The following is a 19,541-nucleotide window of genomic DNA, read 5'->3' as shown; positions in this document are numbered from 1 at the left end:
TCTGTGACTCCAAATAGTCTCTACCAGATAAGGGAGGTACTGAAGAAAGTAACTTGTTTTCTTGGTTGCACAAAGCATTGAAAGATTATTTTGAAAAATCTCTCCAACAGGAATGTATTTGTCTGTAAGCAGTAGCTACAAGAAGGTCCAATAAGGTGATGTTATATGCAGAATCTGTATTAGAAGATGCTAAATGAGTAATATATTTTCAAAGGAAAGAGAAATATTAAACTTTAAAATATCAGAACATTTAGTCCAAAAATGATTTCCAGTATGAATTAACATGCTTACACCTACACGTACAGAACCATCATAAACTAGAAATAGAGTTGTTACATTTGCTAGTTTGTACAGGAATAACAATATGGAATAGAATTTTTTTTTAAATGACAACTGTGTAGTTCTTTCTGAAATCAACGTGTTAAATAACGAGCCAAATTTGGATTCTAAAAATGTGCTGTATGCTAGTTTCCCTTGGTAATACAGTTGAGTATTTCCATCTCTTCGAAACAGGCTGATGAATTATTCAATATAGGATTGCCGCTTTACAAATAAGATTGCTAAAACGTCTTAGATGTAGAAGATTTAGCGGTAGTGCTTAAGATTTCTTGGATGAATAATTTAATAGCAAAGCATGTGCTAATACATAATCATTAGCAAATGTAGAAGATAATGCACAAGTAGAGTGTAAAGTATTGAAGGAACAATTGAGGAACCATCCCATATTTCATCCAATAGGTTTATCCTTTCAGTGTTTCCGACAAAAAGGCATGTTACAAATATCTATTAATCCATATTAATGATGAAAGAAACACTCCAGAAATGATACTTCGAGAAAAGGATTGTCCAAGTTATGAGTCTATTTTTAATATAGGGTATTTGTTTACACTATGCCAGTTGGACATATGAAGAATATCCTTAATCACTGAGCAAAATGTTCTCTCTCTGGAATAACTTGGAGAGGGAAAGGTGTATTATCATAGTCGAACAGCAATGTCCAGGCCTGTCTAATGATGAAAGAAGAGTGGTCCAATTTGAAATCTCTCAATTCCATAACTCCCCCACCCAAACACACCTTCCATTTTCAGTCACTTAAGTTTAGACAGGCCAATAAGAGAAGTTTTATTATGCCATAACAATTTAGAATGTATAGTGTCCAACTATTTAAAAGCATGGTGGGAAATTTAAAAAAGTAACATAGAAAGTACATATTGTATATGGGGAACAGTCAGCCTTTTAATGCCATCAAGTTTTCTCCTGCCATCGAAAGGATAAAGCACAATAGCTAATGAATCATGCATTTTCGTTTTCTAAATCGTTATCTAAAACTTAGTAATCCTTTTAATATTGGGTGGAAAACAGATACCTTGACATTTAATTTTTCATTGACTCCAAATAAATTTAGAACCTGCAGACCTATGCCTCATATATTGTATTTGAATGTAATCTATAACCAGAAATAAGTAAATATTCTTGAATTTAATCTAGAAATACTTTCAATGAAGTTGAAAGATTTGACATGTAACAAAATCTCATTAGCATATGCTGAAACATTAACTTCTAAATCATTGTGTTTAAATTCTGCAATGGAAGGATTGGGTCTTATTCATTCTTGCAAAGGTTTTGCCTATAAATCAAACTATACAGAGGAAGGAAAGTTGGTTGTTTACAAAAGCACTTGCTCTAGATGAAGAAAATAAGTATTTGACAAGAGGAATAAACTGAGAGTGAATACCAAACATGTTGAAGCTTTTAAACATGTAATTGCTGTTGATGTGATCATTATGGCACCATTGTCTCTGAGTACTTTTGATCTTAAGTTTAGATGCCTGGGTAATAACACTAGAAAAAAACCTTGCGTCGTCTGAGGACAGTCTATCCTAAAGGAATTTCAATTGGTCAGTTTTAATAAGATTTAGAGTGACTGATTCCCAACATGTGGCTACAGAGTTTGCATATATATTACAATAATACTTGATGAAAATATTGGACCTATAATTCTTACAATATCTTGAATCTCTGTTTTAATTCAGAATTACAGTAATTGGCACATCAAAAAAAACGGCCACTATCATGTTTGTTAGAAATTACGCTCAATGGAAGTACTTTCAGGGCCTGGTGCCTTACCCCTCTACAAGGATGTAAAAGCATTGAGGGCTTCCTGTAAAGTAATATTCTTTTCAAGGGCATCAGAGTAAACATCTTGTGTAAGGAAATGCCTCCTTGGCATGGTTACCCCCTGACATTTTGCCTTTACTGATGCTAAGTTATGATTTGAAAGTGTGCTGGGACCCTGCTAACCAGGCCCCAGCACCAGTGTTCTTTCCCTAAACTGTACCTTTGTCTCCACAATTGGCACAACCCTGGCACTCAGGTAAGTCCCTTGTAACTGGTACCAAGGGCCCTGATGCCAGGGAAGGGCTGCAGCATGTCTTATGCCAACCTAGAGATCCCTCACTCAGTACATGCACACTGCTTCACAGCTTGTGTGTGCTGGTGTGGAGAAAATGACTAAGTCGACATGGCACTCCCCTCAGAGAGCCATGCCAACCTCACACTGCCTTTGGCATAGGTAAGTCACCCCTCTAGCAGGCCTTACAGTCCTAAGGCAGGGTGCACTATACCACAGATGAGGGCATATGAGCACTATGCCCCTACAGTGTCTAAGCAAAACCTTAGACATTGTAAGTGCAGGGTAACCATAAGAGTATATCGTCTGGGAGTCTGTCAAACACGAACTCCACAGCATCATAATGGCTACACCGAAAATGGGAAGTTTGGTATCCAACTTCTCAGCACAATAAATGCACACTAATGTTAGTGTGGAATTTATTGTGAAATACACCCAGAGGGCATCTTAGAGATGCCCCCTGAAAACATACCAGACTTCCAGTGTGGGCTGGCTAGTTGTTGCCAGCCCGCCACACACCAGCCATGTTGCTGGCCACATGGGGAGAGTGCCTTTGTCACTCTGTGGCCAGGAACAAAGCCTGTACTGGGTGGAGGTGCTTCTCACCTCCTCCTGCAGGAACTGTAACACCTGGCGGTGAGCCTCAAAGGCTCACCCCTTTTGTTACAGCGCCCCAGGGCATCCCAGCTAGTGGAGATGCCCGCCCCTCCGGCCACTGCCCCCACTTTTGGCGGCAAAGCTGGAGGAGATAATGAGAAAAACAAGGAGTCCACCCCCCCCAGTCAAGACAGCCCCTAAGGTGTCCTGAGCTGAGGTGACTCTTACTTTTAGAAATCCTCCATCTTGTGGATGGAGGATTTCCCCCAATAGGATTAGGGATGTGCCCCCCTCCCCACAGGGAGGAGGCACAAAGAGGGTGTAGCCACCCTCAAGAACAGTAGCCATTGGCTACTGCCCTCCGAGACCTAAACACACCCCTAAATTCAGTATTTAGGAGCCCCCAGAACCTAGGAAACTAGATTCCTGCAACCTAAAGAAGAAGAAGGACTGCTGACCTGAAGACCTGCAGTGAAGACGGAGACAACTACTTTGGCCCCAGCCCTACCGGCCTGTCTCCCAACTTTGAAGAAAACTGCAACAGCGACACATCCAACAGGGACCAGCGACCTCTGAAGCCTCAGAGGACTGCCCTGCACCCAAGGACCAAGAAACGCCCGTTAACAGCGGCTCTGTTCAACCATCTGCAACTTTCTTGCAACAAAGAAACAACTTCAAGGACTTCACGTTTCCCACCGGAAGCGTGAGACTTTCTACTCTGCACAGACGCCCCCGGCTCGACCTACGGAAAACCAACACTACAGGGAGGACTCCCTGGTGACTGCGAGCCCGTAAGTAGCCAGAGTTCACTCCCACCCCGAGCCCCCACAGCGACGCCTGCAGAGGAAATCCAGAGGCTCCCCCTGACTGCGACTGCCTGTAACAAGGGACCCGATGCCTGGAACCAACACTGCACCCGCAGCTCCCAGGACCGGAAGGAACCGAACTCCAGTGCAGCAGCGACCCTCTGCCTAGTCCAGGTGGTGGCTACCCTGAGGAGCCCCCCCCCCTGTGCCTGCCTGCATCATTGAAGAGACCCCCGGGTCTCCCCATTGCTTTCAATACAAAACCCGACGCCTGTTTGCACTCTGCACCCGGCAGCCCCTGTGCCGCTGAGGGTGTACTTTCTGTGCCTGCTCTTCCCCCCCAAGGTGCCCTACAAAACCACCCTGGTCGGCCCTCCGAGAACGCGGGTACTTACCTGCTGACAGACTGGAACCGGGGCACCCCTGTTCTCCATTGAAGCCTATGTGTTTTGGGCACTTCATTGACCTCTGCACCTGACCGGCCCTGAGCTGCTGGTGTGGTAACTTTGGGGTTGCCTTGAACCCCCAACGGTGGGCTACCTTGGACCCAACTTTGAACCCTGTAGGTGTTTTACTTACCTGTGAACTTAACAATTACTTACCTCCGCCAGGAACTGTTGATTTTTGCAGTGTCCACTTTTAAAATAGCTTATTGCCATTTTTGTCAAAACTGTACATGCTATTGTGTTGATTCAAAGTTCCTAGAATACCTGAGTGAAATACCTTTTATTTGAAGTATTACTTGTAAAGCTTGAACCTGTGGTTCTTAAAATAAACTAAGAAAAGGTATTTTTCTATATAAAACTCTATTGGCTTGGAGTAAGTCTTTGAGTGTGTGTTCCTCATGTATTGCCTGTGTGTGTACAACAAATCCTTAACACTACCCTCTGATAAGCCTACTGCTCGACCACACTACCACAAAATAGAGCATTATAATTATCTCTTTTTGCCACTATCTTACCTCTAATGGGAACCCTTGGACTCTGTGCACACTATTTCTTACTTTGAAATAGTATATACAGAGCCAACTTCCTACATTTTGGAAAACAAATTTTGGGATACATAGGAGATTGGAACAAGAACATTGCAGATCAGTTGACTGAACCCTGATCTTAAAAACACAAATAAGAGCACAAAAACACTACTTTTTAAATACCTAACAAGACACCCTGCAGAGCAATAATACGGCTATCAAGCTAAAAAACCTATTTAAGGTTAGATTGAGAGAAATCCATATTCTAAGGACTATGAAGATTTTCTCTATTTGACAGATTTGATAGACCTAGGATATTTTGAGAGTAATGTGCCTTTACATTCTTTGTTCATCTTGTCACATTTGCATTCTTTAGCATGGGGATTGGTGTTTACCTTTCTTTCCCTGAGTGCAAAGTGAGAGGGTTTTTAAAGTGAATGACATGACAGTCTTGCTCGAGGACAGGGAGTGTGAAAGAAATGCTGTAGAATGTTGCTTTTTAAAACTCAATGTAAATGTAAAAACCTGTAAGTGAACTATATGCATTCAGCAGTAAGGAAAGAAAAAACTAATTCGGAAGTCTGATGGAAACAGATTTTAATGGGATAATAACAACATAAGACACTTTAATTCGTGATGCACAAATGATAAATATTCACAGGAACCTAACTTCCATACATTATCGTGTGTGTTATACAAAACCTGTATGTCTTTGCAGAGTTGGGGCCATTTTTATGGAAAATGTGCTGTCTGTGAATGACAATTCACTATCACATGTTGCTTTAGTTGCATTTAAAAAATATTTCCCCGCCTTATGTCCATTAAAGATTTTTATTCTAAAAAGTTGGTTGTGGTTCAAGAAGGTTCGGGAAGCACTGCTCAAGGGACTAAATACACATGTATCACATATCCAAAAGGGTACCATGCAATATCATTATCCCATCACAAGCAATGCTAAATAATACAATTTCTGCAACACTTCAAACCCGATAAACATTTAATTTTCATTAAATAGTATAGAAAATACAAAAAATGAATACCCGTGTGATGTTCAGGACAAGGCTCCTTACAAATGTGCCATCAGTGATCTGCCCCTCTGGAATCTGTGTTTGTAACTCAATCTAGCTTGATTCTAAGAACCTCAGGGCTGTGATCCTGTCTACGCCTCTGACAGTGTGATCCACCAGTCTATGCCGAAGGGCTTTAATAACTGTCTGTTATCACCATGTGTTTCTTTGACATATTTGCAAGGGAGTATGTGGAATCTTGATTCTGTATAGCTCACATGTTCTACTTTTACACTTACACACACACACTTTTTTCTGATTGCATATATGTATAACTATGTACTTGTTGTTTAAAATAAGCTTTTTGTTTTATTTTAGAATTTTCAGTCCCATCCGACCGTTATGCTTTTTGCACTAATTGCACTGGAAAAGTTTGCACAAACAAGTAAGTATGTAGAAAAACATAATTTAAATATTGCCATGTATCTGTTGGAATGTCTTATATGCTTGACACGTTTTTTTTGACTTGTGATGTCAGATCAAGTTTTCATGGTTAAACTCCATTCACTAAACCTTTTCTTTGACAACGAAAACAGAAGGTGAGCTGAAATATAGCAGTTGTCGTCTTTGAAGATTGTCCAGCATCCATTTAGTTTTAATGCAGTTATGCTAAGAGCAGATGTGGCTTAAACTTGAATGTAGAATAATAAGACAGTCTGACGTGACCAATGAGTTCTGAAATTGGTTTATAGTTGTCTGCAAAGATGTTGGAGAAATGTAGTAAATAGCATACAGTGCAAATTACGTAAGAGATAAGTAATTAGATTTGCGGGAAAAAGGTATTTTACATTATGCAAATCAAAGGAAGGGTGTATGAGGGTGTATGAAATAGTTACAATGAATTAAGAAGGTTGTAAAAAGGAACAAACTGGCTTTCAAGCCCTAGAAAATAATGTTATAGGGGAGCAATATCTTTTGTAAATTAAAAATATGTGCAGAACACTTATTTTTTACTGGGCCCAAGAAACATACCATGCAAGATCCCAGAGGCTACCCGGTTGGCATGCAGTAGGGTGCGGACCTGCTCAACCAAATTTACCATAACATTTAGAACATTTTTAAAATCTCACTTTCTTCACACTAAGAACCGTTTGCAGGCAGATTCTGATAGTCTTCACCTTTTTAGATCGACCGAATGAGTATTTTTTCGGAAACATACTTGAAGGAAAGGGTACAGATCACAGCAGGTGCATGTTCATCAGTCTGAGATTTAAATAGAAGTTATGTGAACACAACAATCTGTTAAATTACAACATGCATTCTGCACTTTAATGAACACTGGTAAAACAAAAAGCCGGTTTCAGTCAATTGCAACATCTCAAGAACGCATATTAGCTATCAAATTCATAGCCATGTGGTGTGACAGCAGTATATTTTATAAATAGTTTTCATAACATAAGATAAGCTTAGCTTTAAGTTGCTAGTTGTTGGTGTCACATACAGCAAGTCGAATGTCTCTACCATGATGGGAATATGCTCACATAAGTTAAGTGATAGGATAGGTGGCCCATTCCTGCCAATTCTGGAACTTAAGGGCTTACTCCTGTGGCCTGACTAACCACCAGAGGCAGAATCTCATCCTGTTCAGCAAACCATTCAGCCTCTTCAAGACTGAGGGAGCATGGTGGTTGCGGAGGAAGGGCAGCCGGCAAGCCCAGTCCCCTCTTCCCCCGCACCCTCCACCCTCTGCTTCTGCCAGGCCCCTCTGTTCCCCCTTCTGGAGACATCTGTAGTCATTAGGATGCAGAATACGTTCTTACTCGTCCAGCTGGCATTCAGTTGCCTCTGACTAGTAGGTCCTGAAGATTCTTTCATGTTTACTCCCTTCGAGTCTGTCAACCCCTTCTCATATTCTTACTCCGTCTTCAGCAGGACATGCCTCTATCCTTGCCAAAAAGTTTCAGCCCTTGCTCGCCAAGAGAATTTTGGAGATCTCCAGAGATGGTGAAGAGTGCCACTCCTGTTACTACTTTGTTCCAAAGAATGACAAGGGAATTTGGGGTGGGGGGTTGCATTCTGGCTTGTTCAGGATATGATCCCTGTGGTTAGGGCTTGGTCCTGTGTTCCACCCCAGATGGTTCTGAGATGATTGGTCTTGTGGCTTTGTGTGTCCTGCTGGTGTTTCAAACTTGTGGGAGTTCGAGTGAACAAGGGCTTATAATTCCACATGTGCGCAGCAGCAGCACTAAATGGTTGTCCAGCCAAATACTTACTTTTATAATAAAAGAAGTATTTTATTTTACCACTAACTACAAAAGGGGAAATATGACATTCACAAACAAGCACACAGTCCCCTGGAGGTCAGGGCTCTAGTGTTTCTTTTGGTGGTTCCCTAAGTCCCACTCCCTCATCACTTCTAGTGATAGTGGTTATTCCCCCTTCAGGATAGGCAATGTCTAAGCTTAGCCCCATTAGTAGCTGGACACTCAAGAGTCTGCTCAGACTCCATTTTAAAGCCAAAAGTGTTTCAGCGCAGCATCGCTAACTAGCAAGCAAATTCCCCTGGCCTGAAATCTGTCTTACTTGCTCCTGCAGATTTGAAGCTTGCAGAGTTCTGGGGCATGCCCCGTCTGCAGGCGCTTGTGCAGCAGCAGCTGAATCAGGTGAGTTTGCTGCGTGCAGCCCAAGGGACTGTACTCAGTGGGCGCAGAGTTCCTCACAGACAGTCGTGTCTCCGAAGCAACAGGGGTTCTTTGCGGCTCCTCCTTGCCGGAGAAGTGTGTGATCCGTCCCACGGTTGAGGGTGTGGTGGTGGGGGTGATATGACAATCCTGAAGCAGGGTCCCTCTCCTTGATGACGGTGCACAGATGCTTCCATGGCAGCCTCACGTCTGGGGGCTTGTCGATCAAGTTGCACGTCTTGTTACTCCCAGTGACGCCCTCTGGCATATGTGGTCACTGTAACCTCCCTGTAGATGGCCTCGGGCATGTTCGGCAAAGCAAAGTCCTCAGCAGTAGCCCCTCCTTGTATATGGGATTGCGGCACACCACTGCGCAAGGGTTACGGCTCTCATTGCACAAAAAACTTTTTGCATGGGGTCGGTGTTTATCACTACGAACTGGCTTTGGCCCGATCACAGTAGATATGCACAGTACTCAGTTCACAGGGGCCCTTTGGCATATGAGGGCTGATGATACGTCCTGCACATGAGCAGCAACTCAATTGCTGCAGTAGCTGTCTGTTCAAAACTTGCAAAGGGAGTCCACTCGATAGGGCTCCCCACTGGACTCCACTTTCTCCAGTGCTCTGTATTGCTCACAGGGCAAACTGGTTTTAGCAGGCAGTCAGGCACCGGTGCTCCAAGTTTTAGAGTAGGTAGCCTGGATTTCGTGGGTGATATCCCCCTCACCTAGCTTGGAGACTAGCAGGCCGTGGCCCTCTGTGGTCACAGGCAAATGTTTTGCAGAACTTTCCTTCCTGACACAACCTGTCTGGCTGCTTGGCAGCTGACAATTTTTGGGCTTTCAAGCTCCTCTTGTTATAGTCTATTTCCAGGCACTAAATGTGGTTTAGAGTCGGAGTCTTTCAAGTTTGTGTAGGAGGCCTACTTCTCTGAAAGTGCCCGCTCCTCTGCCCTCTCTTCCTCATGGAAACAGTCTCTCACAGCAGGATCAACTACAAAGCTGATAGACCCCACTACATAGGCCATGGAAGTGACTAGAGTTAACACCTTAATGTCAGCCACAGTGATGTGTAATAAAAGGTTAGTCCAAGGCCTCAGCGCAACCTTTATGATTTTCTTATCAGCCCCATCTCCTTCCTGAATTGTGCCCAGGCTCCTTCCTTATGATCTCTCTTTGAATCAAAGAGCACCCTTTGAAGTGTACTGGAGAGCCTGATGCTTCTTCCTCCAGGGTGTCCCACTCAGTTTACAGGACTGCAGCAATACACTAATCTGTCTGAGGGGAATTCTTACAAATTGACCCATGGTCTTCGGACAGACATACTCTCAGTGCATGTACTATATTTTTGTACTATATATAAATATATATATTCTCTCTCACTTACATCCTGCATATACCTTTAACATGGAGAGACTGCACAGCCCTACATACTCCATGTATTGAACAACATATATGCACACATACATTCTGCATGCACACACTGCACAGTACTGCATTAACCATGTATTGTACCCTTCCCAAGAACACATTCACCCTGGGCAGATACACCACTCATGCGACATGTAACACTTCACACCTAACCTTTGCAGGTCAAGCAGTGATTTAAGAACACAGAAGCAGAACTTCAGAATGAGTAAGCCTGTTGGCCCCACTGCAGTGACACAGATTAAAGGGGACATGTGGCATCCTACACAGAAAGATGCCACCACCATGCCCGTTCTGTTTGCCTCTTCGTTAAGACATTGGCCTTCCACCTCTGAGGGTAGTGCTTTAGGTGTCCCTCCCGGTCCAACAAGACCACAGTCCATAAGACAGGCCTATGTCATAGTGAACACACATGATCTATGTTTGCCTATGACAACAAAAATCAACATTAGGGATCCAGATTTCAGTACAGTTATGCTGGGCATGAAAGCATGTCCATTACAATGTGCAGGACTTTTCCATCCCAACAAGGCAGTTGCTGACTTTGTAGTTGAGTGTCTGCCTTTCATGAGCTCAGCACTGCAAGTGCCTTTCGGCCATGATCCTTGTGTCGGAAGAGGCGGCCTGGAGCCTTCAATGGCAGATAAAGAATTCCAACCTGACTTGGGACAGGCTATTCTCCCTTAGCCATGAATAGCTCAGAGCCGGAGCAGATGCCTCAGAGCTGGGCTTCAGAGACCACCTAGACTAGTTGGAGGTCAGAGAGCTCCGGAGCAGAGGTCTCTGGTGGCATTCAAGGTCTCTTTGCCCACCATCTGGGGCAGGATCTGGTGGACACCGCATCTACCAAGGGAGTCGTGTATCCTGTGCCAAGAGGCATTTAGACTGTGCCGCTTACAAGACCTTCTTAGGATTTCCCCAACTGTCAACCATCTGGGATAGGGGTAGGATCCCTGAATTCCAGGGTGGATCAGCTCAGCAAATGTCATCTAGTCTACTGCAAGTGGCATCTGCACCTGCAGGTAGCTCAGACATTTTCTCTCAGTGGGGTCTGCCTTGGGTAGAACTTTTGGCTACCGCTCATTGTTGAGTCTTTGCACTCTGGAGTTTTCGCCTGAGGGTTCCCTTGGGGAAAATTGTTCTACCTTCCATGGAACTTTGGTCTCCTTTGTATGTGTTTCTGCTTCTGCCGCTGACTTCCTGAGTTCGGAAGTTGTTCAGGAGGTACTAAGCTCAACTTATCTTCATAGCCATGCATTAGACTTTGGTTCTAATACTCAGAGCAGAGTGATGATCCTTGTCTCAGCAGATCAGTCTGTTGTGTTAAGGATCTGCTCTCCCCGTAGCAGGGCAGGGGTCTGCACCCTAACCTCCACAAACTGTACCTTCTTGCTTGGATATTAAATGGGACCAGCTGAGTGGATTTGCTCTGCTTGCCCAAGTGATGGATGAGATTTTAGCCACTTGCCACAAATCCATAAAGTTCTCCAATTCTGGCTGCTCTGTAAAGTTTGCACCCTGGTGCAAAGGTTGTCTGTTTCATCTGATTAAAGTGATGCTTTATAATGGTCTTCTCTTTGTCTTGTCTGTAGCCCAGCAGTGTTTGATGTGGGTTATCCCACCCCGCCTTATTCACCCTTCCTGTTCAAATCTCCGGTTGTGATGTGCATTTTTGAAGGGTCTTAACGTGCATGTTTCCTCCTAAGTCCTGTATTATGCTGCCTTGGGACTCAATCAGCAAAAAAACGATGGATTTAGGCCCAGATCTCTGTACTGGGGGTGAATGTTTGACATTGTTCAGCATTCCGTCCATCACTTGTTCTTTTTGTATTTGTCGCCCTAAGTGGGAAGGGTATGCCCAGACGTGGGTCCCGTGCTTCCCGTGCCACTGGATTCAAGCTAGCCTGGCTGATGAGGGGTGAAACCCCGAAACCAGTCCCAGGATACTTGTTTCCAGTCCAGGGAAGACCTGGCCTGGCAGTTCGGGCTGGACTGTTCCCATGGGGAACAGGGTCAAGACTGATTTGCATATGGCTGGGTCCAAACTGGAATGGCATGGGCAGCAAAAAAACGATGGCTTTAGGCCCAGATCTCTGTACTGGGGGTGAATGTTTGACATTGTTGAGCATTCCGTCCATCCCTTGTTCTTTTTGTATTTGGGACTCAATTAGGTCATCACTTAAAGTGCCTGCATTTTGAACCCATGCACAGCTGTTCTTTGAGGTTGTTGACACTTAAGACCGTCTTCTTTATTGCAATCATGTCTGCGCATTGCGTCAGTGAAGTGCAGACGCTGTCAGTGCCCACTTCCTGTTCCACCTTGTTCCTGGAGAAGTTAGTTCTGTGAATTTTGCCATCCTTTCTCCAGATAATGGTGCCATCCATCCATTTGTCGCACTTCCTGCTTTCTTCTCTTCAAAACAACTCTGAGGTAAATGAAAGGCTGTACTTGTTGGATTCCACAAAATCTTTAGTTTTGGTCTAAATCTAGCTAAGAAATATATGGTTCTTGATCAACTCTTAGTTGGCTTTGCTATTATAGAGAAGAGAAGGGCATATGGGAAATGAACCCTTTTAATATGGATTGTCCTCTGCATGAACATGTGCTATTCCGTGTGCACAAAGGAGCCTCATAAGGGCCTTTGGACCCATTTCACGATAGCTAAAGCTACCACACATTATTTAGCTTGAGATGTTCCCATGCTGGACATTTGCCAGGCTGCTATGTGGGCATCCGTCCACACCATCACCAGATTCTATTGTATGGACTCTCAGACCCAGAGGGAGAGTCCTTGTGCCCCCTGGGTCCTGCAGGACTTCCATGTGCAAGTTCCTCTCTTCAGATCCTCTGCCTTTTGAGATGTACTGCTTCAGTACCCAAAAGTTGAGAAATATACAATTAGTTAACTAACTTGTTCTTCTGCTGGATACTTCTATGTTAACGGTCTATCTTAGGGATCCTCTAAATGCAGATTCCTCACATCCATCACTCCTGCTTTATTCTCTAGAGTGGACTTTTAGATATTAGCAAGGTTCCATGTTAGATTATGCATGTTGTCACAGTTCTCAAATCTGTTACTGATGCTCTAGTGTGCAGAGGTGGCTTTTAAATACGACACCATGCTGTCACTTCCAGAGGTGGTACAAGGCTGCTGTGGAGTCTGGTAGAACCATATATCTGTGCCTGATAGTAACTGTTTCGGAATCCAATCTGTGCCTGGGGAAAATTCAAAAGGTGGTGAATCTGGTATTGGATAAAGTATCCTCCAGAAAGAGTGTTGCTGGAGGTAAGTAACTTGTTCTTTTATTAAGATGTTCGCTATAAGACCTATTTAGGTGTCAAGTAAATAGAAAAACATGTTGATTTTTAATAGTAATATTTAATTTTCAAGTAGTAGGAGTGCTGTGTAGAATAATGTGCACGACCATATTCGACTGTTATTGTAGGTAAATTATTTTGGACTGACAGATTCTTAATTAAGTCCCTAATGTGTTTTATTAAATTAGGTGGCTTGAAAGTGATAAATACCTCTGTAAATTAGGTGTTTAATACCTATTTTTTCCCTTTATCAGGTGAAAATAAATTGACGATTTCCGAGTCCTCTATAAGTGATCAGCTTCTCAGATTGGAGACCTGGATCAATAACTCTGACTACTTAAAACGTCAAGTTGGTTTCTGTGCCCAATGGAGTTTAGACAATCTCTGTAAGATTTAATTTCACTTGTTTAATTATATTATCTACATTTGCCTCAAGTTTTGTAAATAATTCAAATCTGCAAAAGTACTACTAAACAGGAATTGTCAGATTTTGTTTTCGTTTTCAGAGAATTTAGTTACCGGTTAGCTCTTTTCAAGAGAAACTCACAACTTCTTTTACTTTAGGTCTATATAATTGGGGTGTTTAGGTCCTATTAGGTGTTTTCTCCTTGAAATTTTGCTGTCCTTTAATGCATCCATGTAGGGAATATGACTGCCTAAATAGGAAGATTATTGAGACTGAACCTAAAGAAGAAACAACATCTCAAAAACATTAAGTACTCTGTCAACCTGTTTTATTTCAGTGACTCCTCTGAAAAAACTTTACATCTCTCCTCCACTGTCACTATAGTAGCAAAGGTGCTAGCTAGCCCCGAGGCAAGCTAGCTATGACTGCATTGGAGTGTTTCAGTTAGGTAGTAAAATACACCCATTAATTGGATTGCCCTCCGAGCCCTGTGCCATAGCAACTGTTGCTTCTTTCATCCCAGAGCTGCAGTAATGTTGACAACATCTCAGTCTGCAAGAGAACATAAGTCATTAACTTTTTGAGAGTTTCCAGAGAAATGTTAATGTTCTGCTTATAAAAGAGAACTGGACCAGTGCTGTATCAATGACCTTTGACATAATTGATCACCTACTGATCATTTTGACATTCCTATGTAGTATTGAAGACCTCTGACTGGGATTAGGGTTGTTGAAGATGTGACATGTGCCATAGCATTTTCTGATTCAGTTAATGTTATGTGAAAGCTTGAAAATGGACAGCTGTCTAAACTATTAACAGAGGCTTAAAGAAAAGCCATGAAATCTACCTATGCTGTCGCCAATGGCTGATAAGCCTTACGTATCGAAAGGAAAAATAGGGTCCAAATGGAGACCCTAATTAAAGTAATCAACTGCAATTTTTCAATGACATTTATTTTCACTGACACAGGTTGTTTATTTGCCATACTGTTAAATTTTACATAGAACCAACTGAACATGTTAGACGTGTGTGGGTGGCTTGACCTTTGTGAACACACTAGAATCAGTAAAATAAATGGGTGAAACGTTCACAGTAAAAATGCTGTGGAGTAGAACCCTATCTGGGTCCTCTAGGCACACCTGATATATTTTATATTTTTTATATTTTTTTATTGCATACCGAAGAACTCAGGAGTCTTGTTACTTGAAGTCATGCTGGAAAAGGTCCAGAAAGCATGCTGTCAAAATTGCTTTTCACATTCCAAATATGGCTACACATAGGCATTGCCCAAGACAAAAAGCAGTGCTGCACCTTTAATGCTGACATCCCGTCCAACAGTTAGATGACTTTTTATGTTGGGGTACAGTCCAACTCAAGTTCTTATAGCTCAGACACAACAGTGAAACCTAATGTTCTTCCAGGCCAAAATCAGCACACTCCAGATTAGCTCTGCATCCATCTCCCCCATCTTTTCACAATGACTGGAATTCAGGCAGCCTTCAATGACTTCACTGAATCTTGCAGGTGGAAATGACAAATATCATCAATTAACTAAAAGTGTTAGGTCCTAAGATTGTCAGACTTGATAAACTGTCTGTTGCTTGTTTCATTCCAGAGCTGATAAATGTACCACTGTGAATAACTGATGCCACACTGAAGCATAAATATGCCATCACCACTTCACTTGTGAGGAAGGCTACTTCTGACCCACAGAATATGGGTTTATTCAGGAAAATCTCATGCCTGCATTTCGTGGCAAAGCTAAAGATAACAGTTTGGGAATCCCAATTGTTATCTCATCAGGAAAAATATAACCTTGTTACCGATTATCAATGTGGGGTCCATTTGTTGAGGTTTAGAAACTATCATTGTTGGCATCAGAAACCAGCATCTAGCCAGTGATGATTAAGATCTAAAAGCATAAGAACGATGCATAAAGCAAGAGCTTAGAGACGAGCTATGATCTTTCTGCCAAAGAAATCCACAAAAAAGCTGTCTGAGGCTGCAGCTGGTCCATATGGCAACTTCATTTGATTATAGACTTGAACTGAATGACATTGCAGCTCTATCCACACATCTTTATAGGCCTGAGACCCTGGTTCAAGCCATCAGTATTATTTCAAGAGAAGGTTATCCCCTAGCAGAGGTAAATCCCTATAGAGAGATGACTGCAAGGACAGAATACTGTCAACAAAGGCCATGTTGAGAGTTCCTTCTCCAAGGCACACAGTCCAAGACTGGAATTTTGCTGGAGTCCAAACTTGCATAATACAGTTCCTTCAAGCACTTTGTTTATTAATGACCTTTACGGCTGTGATGATTAAACCTGCTACCCAACTGTTTCCCCACCACTTTCACTCCTAGGCAGGAAGCATCTAGCAGGAGCTACTCTGTTCCTTAATTCAGAATTTAAAAAAAACAGTGCAAAATGTCCTTGCTGTTGATAAAGGTCATAGATTGAGACACTCTCTAGTAGTTGACTGTGGGTTTTCACCCCGTCCAAGTAGGGACCTTCACTCTAGTCAGGATAAGGGAGATACCCAGCTCAGATAACCCCTGCTCTCACTCCCGTGTTAGCTTGGCACAAGCCGTCGGGCTTATCTCAGAAGCAATGTGTAAAGCATTTGCACATAATACTCAGTAATACAGTGAAAACACTACAAAAGGACACCACACCAGTTTTAGCAAAATAGCCAATATTTATCTGTGTAACACTAGACCAAAACGAGCAAAATCCAACACACAATAATAAAGATATGCATTTTGCAAGAATTTGCTTAAAAATACAGTTACTTGAAGTCGATAGCTCCATCTGGGGCTATCATGGCATCGTGAACAACAAATCGCGGGCCAGCTGCGGTGTTGGTAAGATCCACAAACAGTACCTTGGAAATGTAGGGCATTGTGATCCCCGCAATGGGATCCAGAGCGCGGCGTCGCTGGTGTTCAGAGGTCTGTGTGGGGGTCATAGGGCTCTTGAAGTCATGTGCGTTGCAGATTGAACTCCTGGCTGATGACAAAGTCAAGATCGCTGGCATGGGTGGCGTCTGGGCTGTGGTGAGAAGCAGGATGATGCAATATGCGGTGCACACAGGTTATGGTGCAGGCAGCGGCTCGGTGATGGCTTCCGCCGTCGTCGGTGAGACTAGGGTTGCGGTGTGAAGTGGGGCAGTGTGACGTGCGGTGTCTTCAGGTCACGGTGCAGGGAGCAGCATTGTTGTTGTTGAAGCGTTGTCGTCAGTAGGCCCAAGGTGCGGTGCACAGTGGGCTCTGTGCGGCGCCACAGGTCGCGGTGCAGACAGGGGCGTCTGTTGACGATGTTGGAGTTGCTGGCGTCAGTGGACTGGGATGCGAGACAGGACGGTGCTTTGTGTACCTTCGTGGAGTGGGCTCATCGGGAATGCCAAGGCTATGGTGTGAGCAAGGCAATTCAGAGTGCGGGGCCCACAGGTCAAGGTTCAAGCAGCGGTTCAGTGACCGCATCAGTGAGACTAGGGTTAGGGCATAGCTTTGTGTGGCGCCGTAAGGTCATGGTGCAGTCGTTGAGGGCGTGGCAATGGTTTTTCTTCTGTTGCATTACAAAACACTCAGTTCCCAGTGCTGTAGGCAGATGAAGCTGTAGTCTTTGATAACCCTGAGACTTCCAACAGGAGACAAGCTCTACTCCAAGCCCTTGGAGAAACTTCACAAGCAGTATACACAGCAAAGTCCAGTCTTTGCGATATTTAAGGCAGAAGCAGCCACTGCAGGCTAAACCAGCAAAGCACACGGAGCAAAGGGGCAGTACTCCTCCTCCAGCTCTTCTCCTTGGTAGAGGTTCCACTTGATCCAGAAGTGTTCTAAAAGTCTGGGGCTTATACTTCTACCCCTTTTAATGCTTTTGAACAGACGTGGGTCCCTTTCTCCCCATGCCACTGGAGTCAAGCTAGCCTGGCTGATGAAGGGTGATATCCTGAAACGAGTCAGAGAATGCATGTTTCCAGTCCAGGGAGGATCTGGCTTGGCAGTTAGGGCTTGACTGTTCCCATGGGGAGCAGGGTCAAGACTGATTTGCATATGGCTGGGTCCAAACTGGAATGGCATGGGTAGCAAAAGAACGATGGCTTTAGGCCCAGGTGTCTGTACTGGGGGTGAATGTTTGACATTGTTCAGCATTCCGTCCATCACTTTTTTTTTTTTTTTTTTTTTTTTTTTTTTTTTTTTTAATAATTTCAAGGCACCATAAAACTAACTGATTTGTGCTTAGTGGTATTCACAATATTTGTCTGCTTTTAAAAAAAATATGTATTTTCACCTTTTACTTGTCCATAACATTTCATAACAAGCCTAGTAAATAATGATTGAGAACCTGAGTCAGTTTTTTCTTGTAGGAGTAAGCTTGTCTTACTCCAGGATATTCAGGATTGAGAGCACTTTACTTTTGATGCAAAATGTGCCATAACCCTAAGTTGCTCTTTTACGCAGTGACTTGCTTTTTTCGTATTTGTCATGTCATGTTTTGATACTTTGCATTAAAATGCAAGTGGTACAATATTACAATATGTAGATGCTGTGAAGAAGGCAGTTGTACTGCATATTCTAATTCTATGCATTTTTTTGTCTTTAGTTTTAAAAGAAGGAAGGCAGTTCACATACGAGAAAGTAGATGTTTCTAATATCAATGCCATGCTGAACAGCAATGATGTTAGCGAGTATCTTAAAATCTCACCGCATGGACTGGAGGTAAGAAGTAGCATATAATTAGTTCTTTAAGACAAGATATGTGCTACAAATAGTTTCTCGTTTTATTGTGCATTCTATGTCTGATGTTTGTGACTTCGTTGAAGTCAGTGGCACAAATAATATAAACTTGGTTTAATTGTCCACATTTTCCTTCTAGTAAACCAAATTCAGACATGGAATTTGCGTTGCCTGTTACTAACTGTGATAGTGGTTTATTCATCGATTGTATGTGGTAGGGTGTTACTCTAGCCCCACCTCAGATAATTAACCTTTAAGCGCATTGCTTGTGATTTTCTCCATGATGCGATATTTATCAATAAACAGTGTATACTTTCGACTACGTGCAGGACCTCGGAGCACAATTTATTATGATAAACATCTCTCTGGGAGGAAAAAAAAACTCTGCATCTGGGGTTGTGTGGGTCTATTTTAATTAACTCTCACAGCAAAGCATAACTTCACTGTTCTAAACTCTTTTCTAGACTCTCGCTTTGACAAGAAATAAAAAGGAAAATGTGTATGATCTTACCTTAAGCAAGGACATTAGTCTGATGCCACTCTATGGAACTCAAACTCAACCAGAATCATATACTGCAGTAATTTAATTTCAATTCAGACTCTTTTTTGCCTTTCAAAGTGTTATATATATATATATATTTTTTTTTTTTTTTTTTTTTTTTAGCACATTTCTCCTTTAATTTCTTTTTTTTTTTTTTAAAGACTATTGCTATTCGGGCAACAATTACTAGAAGCAATATCAAGGAACATGATTACCATTTCGCAATGGAATGACCTCATAGGCAAAATTATTTGGAGTGGCACATTTATATCAAAAGGTATGCTAACAATATGGCACATAGGAAACAAAACCATAGCAAAGAAAGAGAGCACCCATTCACCCCAAGGTTAGATCCTACCATATTGACCCATACCAGGAGACATACACCAATGCCCTCAAATCTTGGCAAATTACCCGCACAACTTTGACTGACCTAGACCACCTTTTCAGTGGACATATACCTGTCCATATTGTCAAACGTCAATGCGAGCGAGTGTATAACTGCCCTTTAATCTAGCTATGTCATCTAAGGCTACCATCGAACCCACATCCCAAAAATCCCACAGTATATCTGGATAGACTCCACACTCCAGATTCCATGTAGGATTGTCTTGGTTGTGTGTCACAGGAGC

At 42.7% G+C, this 19,541-nt stretch overlaps 1 protein-coding gene across 1 annotated transcript in view; it reads left to right on the top strand.

The window, feature by feature from the left end:
* Nucleotides 1-19,541, top strand: part of RSPRY1 (ring finger and SPRY domain containing 1) — a 155,603-nt gene that overhangs the window by 65,721 nt on the left and 70,341 nt on the right. The window contains exons 7-9 of the mRNA XM_069217218.1: nucleotides 6,172-6,238; nucleotides 13,477-13,608; nucleotides 18,235-18,350. Coding sequence (XP_069073319.1) covers nucleotides 6,172-6,238; nucleotides 13,477-13,608; nucleotides 18,235-18,350 — 315 coding nt within the window. The remainder of the gene's footprint in view (nucleotides 1-6,171; nucleotides 6,239-13,476; nucleotides 13,609-18,234; nucleotides 18,351-19,541) is intronic.

This window comes from Pleurodeles waltl, chromosome 12 (genome assembly GCF_031143425.1).
Source record: "Pleurodeles waltl isolate 20211129_DDA chromosome 12, aPleWal1.hap1.20221129, whole genome shotgun sequence".
Taxonomy (NCBI): domain Eukaryota; kingdom Metazoa; phylum Chordata; class Amphibia; order Caudata; family Salamandridae; genus Pleurodeles; species Pleurodeles waltl.
This window is presented reverse-complemented; position numbering and strand designations above follow the sequence as displayed.